Source organism: Vigna radiata, chromosome 11 (genome assembly GCF_000741045.1).
Source record: "Vigna radiata var. radiata cultivar VC1973A chromosome 11, Vradiata_ver6, whole genome shotgun sequence".
Taxonomy (NCBI): Eukaryota; Viridiplantae; Streptophyta; class Magnoliopsida; order Fabales; family Fabaceae; genus Vigna; species Vigna radiata.
Window position 1 is genome coordinate 13,280,843 of NC_028361.1, and position 8,610 is coordinate 13,289,452.

The 8,610-nt window shown below is 36.8% G+C and overlaps 1 protein-coding gene across 1 annotated transcript; it reads right to left on the bottom strand.

The window, feature by feature from the left end:
* Nucleotides 1-6,690: 6,690 nt before the first annotated feature.
* LOC106776791 (ferredoxin--NADP reductase, leaf isozyme, chloroplastic-like) lies at nt 6,691-7,718 on the bottom strand (the record flags this gene model as incomplete). Its single annotated transcript, XM_022776000.1, has 4 exons — nt 6,691-6,972; nt 7,070-7,104; nt 7,189-7,408; nt 7,593-7,718. Coding segments are annotated over 4 exons (663 nt in total), but the record flags the coding sequence as incomplete, so codon positions are not given.
* Nucleotides 7,719-8,610: the final 892 nt, after the last annotated feature.

Sequence of the window (8,610 nt, forward strand, 5' to 3'; positions counted from 1 at the left end):
GGGGGGCACGACTTCACACTGTTCACATGAATAGTTGTGAAGTCGTGCACCCCAAAAACGACTTTTGGGCCTTGTAATCGATTACATGGAGCTGTAATCGATTACAACGTGGTAAAATCGTGCCCCCCTGCACGACTTCAGCTTTGTAGGCAAAATTGGGCCTGGTAATTGATTACAGACCCCCTGTAATCGATTACCAGCAGGTTTTTATGTAGTAACAGCCCTGGTAATCGCTTACCAGTGTGTGTAATGGGCAAAAAGCCCTGGTAATCAATTACGAGGCAGTGGTAATCGATTACCAATAGGTTGAATGCAGTGACGATCCCTGGTAATCGCTTACCAGTGTGCGTAATAGGCAAAAAGTCCCTGGTAATCGATCAGAGTGTTTGAGTCATTTTATTTGTGTTGTAGAGTATCATTAGAGGTTATATATAAGTTATATATGTGTAAATATTTAATTTTTTTATGACATTGTGATGTATCGTTATGTTTCGGTAGAGTCATTTTTTATTGAATGAAATTACAATCGGAAAGCAAAAGACAAACTCATAAATGTAATTTGAAGTATTTTATTGAATTCAAAATGCATTACATAACGATAAAAACTAAAAATAAACACAATAATACTGGTAACTATCTAGGAGGAAGGTTCACCATGTGGACCAAAATGACGACGCAGAACCTCATGCTCTAAATGATCAACTCGAGTGTCCAATGTATCGAAGCGATCTCCCATGTTGAGCTCGAGTTGTACAAGTCTTTCATTCAATGTGTTGAAGTTGTCCCCCACAAATATTTTGAGATCATTGATCCCCCTCATCAAGTCATCATTTGAAGAAGTTTGGTGGTGAAGAATGGCCGGTGGTGGTGGTTGTTGTCCAGGAGGTGCTTCATTGTGGCATTGAGGAGGAGGAGGAGGAGTTCTGTGAGCCCATATGTCGTTATGATTTTTGTGAAATCCAAAGGATTCTTGTGATTTTTGCGATATCCTCATTTGCCTGTTCCGTGGGCCACAAATTTCATCATCCAATGGAATTTCAAAATCTTCCAAGATACGGGTGATAAAAAATGCATATGGTAAAGGAGCATTTGGCTTCAAAGCCTTCTTCATCCTATATCGGATGAGATGGGTCTAGTTTATCTGCTTCCCGGTCATTATAATCCACAATAAGATAACATCTTCCTCACTAGCCTGGGCAATGTTAGAAACATGTGGCAAACAAATATGAGTGATAATATAATGTAATATTCTAGCATCAATTGTCATGGATTCGGCTAGAATTCTACCATGTTGAGGTTTGTATGGAAAAATTATCAATTGTTTTTCCGCGTGCAAACTGTATTCATCTGCCCATTGATCTAGTATTTTTCCTTCAAAATTCAATCCAACAAAGGGTAGGTTGGCTATGGAAGCCAATAGACTGAGTTTGATAATATTTTTAACATTCTTAACCTCAATCTTAATGGTTCCATTATCAGAAATTTTCATATTACTATACAAAATTCGTACCAAATCAGGATAGTAATAAGTTCCATTAGACACAAAATCAATCAAGCTCAGATTTGTCAACATGTGGAAAAATTCCATATTTTGCCTCTCGAAATAATCATTGTCAAGCCATTTTGGTTCAATGACCTCACGGTCACTGAAAAGTGTGAAATACCTTTCAGCCAGTGCAGGCTTTGAAAACTGATGAATTTGCTGTGATTCAGTCGGTGATGATGGTGGTGAGAGTGACGGCGAGCTTTCGATTGGTGAAGGTTGACGGCGGTGACGTCCCGCAGCTGTAGAAGATGAGCCCCTAACCTTTTTCCTCTTGGAAGAATCTGTCATTTCGAATTTCAATCGGTGGAAATTAAAGAGAATGGAGAGTAGAATGTGAAAATGTTGTTTAAAAGTGAAAAGAGTAGGAAAAGATGGGATTTTGGAGCTTTCTACGGTGCTGCAATGGAGGTTTAGGGCGCTGCTGTGCGAAATGGGGTTTAGGTGTGCGTTATGAGAGAGAAAAAGTTGATTTTAGAGGGTAGGGTTTTGCTCGTAATCGATTACAAAAATGCTATAATCGATTAGAGGGGGCACTGATAATTGATTACAGGGTTAGGGTAATCGATTACCAGGGCCTCTGGTAGTGGGATGACATAGAAGCTCTGGTAATCGATTACAGTGTCCCTGTAATCGAATACTAGGGGATTTTTTTGCATAAAAATTTATTTGGCTGTATTATTTGAGAAGGAAATAATATCATTTGGATGGAAATGTTAGTTTAATAATTTGCATTTAAATTTATATACATTGTGAATATATGAAATAATAATAAACATAACAAGTTATTATTACAATAATCGAAGTTGAAGTCGAGTATTAAGCATAACAAGTACTTATTACAGTCATCCAAGTAGAAGTGTTATAAGGACTTATAAATAGTATAAAGTAATGGACACTACAGTAAAAGCGCTAATTACCGGCGGACTTTTACCGAAGGCCTTAGAGCCGTCGGTAACTCTTTGGTGATTTTAAATACCGAAGGACCTTAGGCCGTTGGTAAGGTGTTCCATGAATTCAGATAACAATTTGGGATTTCCCTCTCGTCGAATTACTTCGTCCAGTGCTGTAAAAACCTAGCTCCTTCTTCCCTCCCAATAGTTGGTCGTGGTTCTTCCTCGGCAAAGCTGCTCTCGTGTTTTTCGTCGGCGAAGGTGCATTTGGGTCATTGACGTGAAGGGTGTGGGCCATTGACGGTCTGGTGAGGACGTTGGGGTCCTGAGCAGAGGCGATTGGTACTGTGGTTGGGCGATTAGTGCTTCGGTTGGGGGATTCCTGCACATTCTTTGGCTGTCGTGGTGTAGGGAGGCCGTTGTGGAGGTAGGGTGTCAAGAATCATCCCTTTTGTGCAAGAGGTAACTGTTTTCTTCTACACTTTCTTTTATTGCAATAAGCATTTAAAGTGTAATACCCATTGAAGAGAGTCATAGGCGAAAGTTGTCCAATAAAGTTTTCGTTTGACAGCGTTCTAGTGGTCCAATAAAGGCTGGGTCACGANAGACCTTGTTCACACTAACTTATTCTAGGCTTTTGTAATAGTAAGATATTGTAAAGAACCAACCGTAGAACGATAAAGAACAGGATCGTCCATGTAGTTGAACCCAAGTGTAGGTTCATCAAGAAGATCACAAACTAATGTATATCTACAATTATAAGTTGATTCATGTATGTATTGGTGAATTGATATTTTAGGGTTAAAAGCAGTGTAGTAATTATGCTTTAAGTCACTGAATATTATTACCAACAATATGAATTCCTAAGGCTTCTTAAGCACTATTGCACCACATTATTCATCTTCACTGCAAACAAATAAATATGAATTCGTTGTTATCCCAATTGAGCCTCCTCCTTATCAACCTTTTCCTGCTGAAGAGTACTAGTTCATTTGGGTATTATGAAATAGGTTTAGTTAACCTAAGCTCATGCCTCTGTTTTTTGTTGTCTTTATGAGTTTATCATTGCTTTTATGCATTTTTCTTTCATGCTGGTTTCTTTTGGACTTTGGAGTATCAACACTAAACTTATTTAGTGTGTGTATATGTTTTACTCCATCAGTCTATTGAATAAAGTGAGACCCATAATCACTTACAACTCTACATGCTTCAAAATAAAGACAATTCAAAGATACCATCTTTGAGTCTTTTGTCTATGAAAAAAAATTTGTGGCACTTTAGTTTCAATATTTTTCCTCTGTTCTTTCTTCAATACCAATGTTTGTGCATCTCTCTCAGTTAACTACTTTATACATTATTAGGGTATAAATGTTCCTTTTCAATTTCCTATCCAAGTGCCAAAATCACAACTAATCATGTAATATTGAAAAATGCTCTGAACAAACAACACTCACATGCTATGTCAGTGGCAGGGATAACTAAAAGGATAGGGAACATAGATAAGCACCTCTACTTCCTCATCTCCTGGATCATGCTTTAGTGCAAAAATTTTTGCTAACTCTTATTTATCAACACTGTCAATAACCTCATTTGCTGCATCAATTATCTGCAAAGTGTACTCAATTGTCAAACAACTAGCCTTTTCATATCATTTACGCATTACTAATTTAATACTTTTATCAACACAAAATTTCATCAATATAAGCTTGTCAAGGAAAATCGGAGAGAGNNGGGAGGGGGAAAATAATAGTAAAACATTGACTCGAACAATATATACCTCTTCATGACGAAGAACTTTGTCTTTGATATAACTTCTGGAATGGTTGTGATATTGTTGTAAAACCTCTCTTATAGTCTTGAGGTGTTTCCGTCAGGGTGGTGGTCGTGCTAGTTGTTGTTTGCGTCATCGAGGTTGGCATTGAGGTGCAGGGAGCTAGTTCGTGGTCGTGGTCTGCAGAGGTTGGCATCGTCGTCTATTTTGCTTTCGAGGTAAGTTTTTTTTCAAGATTGAATGATGCTTGTTGAGTCCGTGGTCTGCAGAGGTGTTGTGCCTGATTTTTGTTTGGAATCAATAAATCTACTGAGGTCAGGGGAATAAGATGAGTTTGAAAGTTTTCTTGAATTTGATTTTGCTTACACATTGCTCTTCTTCATGCTCTCTGTTTTTTATAGTGTTGGTGATGTCGCGTAATATGTTTTCATGGTCTTTTGAATTTGATAGTATATATAATATATAGTGTTATAAAAACCGAATAAATAGGTAATATGTGAAGGTCTTATTGTTTTGTTTCTTTAGACCAGTAGCTGAAATCGTATAAATTCAAAGTCAGAAGATGAAGGTACATTGTCTTAGCATAACAAACCATCTGTTAAACTCTACAATGTTACTTACAAGTGAAGCCATAAGAAGCTAATTATGAACTTNAACTTTTGATTTATTAAGTAGAGGAAGCCAGGGGCTATTAACACTTCTTCCTGAATATTTGATTGGCATCAAAGCTGGATCATTATATGCATTGGCCAACTTATCATAAAATTCAGACATATTAGGGTCATTTTGATCTTCTCTGTCCTTCTTGATCAAACACTGCATGCAGACACTTGGCTTCATCAGATTGCAAAAAGGCCAAAATAAAAAAAAAGGAAACACAACTCACAATTAAAAAAGGACAATCAGCTGTAAGTTACTTCAAAGCAGAAGGATATGCTATAATCATATTAGCAACATGTGTTTCTCTACACTGGAAACAGTTCCTCATGAATTGTTACAATTTTGGTCAAGCCAACCCAATAACCAACACAAGAATTACAATAAGACATTATAAGGTGACTTTTATGATGCAAGTGAAAAACTAGCAGCCAGGTTTGCTGAATGAATAGAGCCAAGACAATGTTAACAATGAGAAGTTAAATGCTTATCAGGGCATTCAAAAACTGCAGTAGCAATACTCATAACTTTGTAACTAAACAATAAAAATGTATAGTAGACAAAGTAATCAACAAAAAAAGTTACAATAAATTAGATTGAGTTCAATTAAAGTTCAATAGCTATATGTGACAATCCAGAAACTGTAACAATTAAAGTTCAAAAGCATCGTGTTCAAAATTTTTATTGTAACAGTGAGCTCTCTGCTCTCTAGTGTGTACACAACTTCAACTTACACAGTTTGCAACAGTGTGTTATGTGCAGTGTTGAGAATCACATTTACTAGAATGGAGAGTCCTACTCCATCTTATAGTGGTATGAAATTACCTCTGTTTTGTGCCATACAGTATGTAAGTTTTGGTTGCAAAGAACCAAACTTAGGGTTCAAATGGCCTGCCTTATAATTAAGAAATAGATATGATTTTAGTTGGATAAATTTTAATATTGTTACTCTTCGCTTCTGTTTTGTTGGTTCTTTATAATCTTTTCTTTAATTAATTGTCTTGTCAGGAATATCTTATCCTCCTATATTTCTATATCACTTCTTTCTTTATAGTTTGTTTTTTATTTGAAAACAAAATTACTTTCAAAACAATTCTTGTTGTTGCGCCCTAAATTGTGCGAACAATTTCTTAGACTTTGTGATCATACTCAATCATGTTTGGAGATTTTAATAAACAGGTTTGTTCATATTTAATATTTTCCGTCAAATAAGGTTTAATTTTAAGTGTTCCCCATGCATGAATCCCCTGTCATGTGTGACATTAAATATGGATAATTCAACTTATCAATCATATATGTATTTGTAGCTTCTAGCAAAGAAAGGTGAGCTTACAACAAGATTTGGTTCAGCAACTCTTGGAATACTTCTTCTGCAGGTTTTTGTCCTGAACTCTTGCATGTCACAGTCTCATTCTCCAAGTATGATTTTTTTTTAATAAAAAAAGATGTGGTTGTTAGGACTCATCTTGTATGATTGATATAGTTAACTTTGTTCATTTTCTGTTTGTTATTCCAGGACTTAGCAGTTGTTCCTATATTAGTGTTCTTGTTTGATATGATTATTGGTCCCATTCCTGTTGCAGACATTTTTTTTAATAAAATGTCTTGTTCCTTCAACCCACTAACCTAAGTAAATAATGTGTATCTATCATGCACCTTTTTAATTTGAGAGTGTTGCCGGTCAAAAGTTCACTTATTGCTTTCAAAATTTTGATTGAAGTTCTGTTTGCCTTTCATAAGTAGTTTAAACAGGTACTGCTTACTCCAAAGCAATGTGATAATTTACTCTTTAAGTTGAAATTTTGAAGAACTGATACACTTACCCATCAGATTGTCACTTTTTCATCAAGGGGTCTCTTTGGTTCAATTGGATGCCTTCCTGTCACCATTTCTACAAGAAAAACACCAAAGAAATAAACATAACTTTTTTTATTGAGTTGATATGTTCTTAGATACTCAGGATCCATGTAACCAGTTGTTCCTTTTACTTGAGTTGAAATATGATTTGCTGTAGAATCATCAGATAACCGTGCAAAACCAAAATCTGCCACTTTGGCCTTTAGGTTCTCATTGACTAAGATGTTTGATGCTTTGATGTCAACCAACATCTTTTCAAAACCAGCATCTCAATACACATGACTGATCCAGGTAGTAATTAAGACGATGGTCAAATTTTTCTAGCTTAATTTTTTTTTTCTCAGCCACAGCTTTTAGTTGTCCTTCTCTGTAAGGAACCTCTCCTGAAATCAAAACACTAGAAAATTAGTCGTCTACAAAGAGAAAAAGAAAAGAGAAAAGAAAGGGAAAAGTAATGAACTTCTCACCCTCGGTGCTGAAGACCATGTGCCAAGTTTCTCCTGGAGCATCATCCCCTGTGATCTTTGTGTTGAGAAGGACTCTACCAATGTATGGGGCCTTGGGTTTGAACTTGTTCACAATCACACCTTCCTCCTGTTTCTTAGACTCTTTTTCAACCTTGGTTGGTGCCTCAGTGGTGACCTGAGCTCTGATGGAAACCACCCTTCCATTGCTGGAAACATCTCTGTATTGAAATGGAACCTGAGATAGCAACCTTACTTAACAACCCGATCATCTAAACTGCAATATCAGTCCTCAATTACATCAAAGACAAAACTTACATACAACATTTACTTAGCTACTTTTAATGTAATTCTCCAATCATAAATGATAAAAAAGTCATGATAGATGATCAAAATGAAATTCTGATTAGACATACCTTGTTGAAAATGACTCTCTCCGGGGCAACGATGGAGGTCTTACTTTGGAGAGAGGTGGATGGAAAAGAGACTGCAGCACTGACAGCATCCTTCTGATGGTGAAGCCTGGAAGCACTTCAACCGTAAACATCCATCTTTCGCCAGTGATGCTCGTAACGTGAGACTTGGTCTATGTTCGGATAGGTTTACTCCATACATTCAGCCGTCTGCATCACCATATTCATGTTGGCCGGTGATTGTTACCCCATATAATCTTCCACCTGAGATGTGTATGACAAAACCTTACATGTTTTTAACGTGTATAATACCAGGACCATCTAATCCTAAATCAGGGGTTGATGTGTATTTAGAGCCTTTGATTGATGATTTGAAGAAGTTGTGGACCGGTATATGGACGTATGATGTATCAAGGAAGCAAAATTTTCTTATGAGGGCAGCTTTGATGTGGACTATTAATGAATTTCTAGCGTATGGCATGTTATCTGGTTGGAGCACGCATGGTCGATTAGCTTGTCCGCATTGCATGGAACACACAAATTCATTCTTATTGACGCATGGTCGGAAAAGTTGTTGGTTTGATTGCCATAGGAGGTTCTTGCCCATTGATCACATGTTTCGGAGGAACAAAAAGGCTTTTCGCAAAGGGCAACGTGAAAAAGATATGCCACCTCCTAGGCTTAATCCATCTCAAGTTTGGAGAAGAGTTAAACATTTTCCAAAAGTCAATGAAAGTGGTATCAATAGGATTGAAGGGTTCGGGGAGTGGCATAACTGGACAAAGAGAAGCATTTTTTAGGATCTTCCGTATTGGAAGGATAACTTGTTGAGACATAACCTGGATGTCATGCATATAGAAAAGAATTTCTTTGACAACATCTTTAACACAGTCATGAATGTTAGTGCCAAGACGAAAGATAATGAAAAGGCAAGGAAAGATATATCTTTGTATTGTGCACGAAGAGACTTAGAGTTGAAGCCCAAAGATAATGGTAGGTTCCTAAAGCCAAA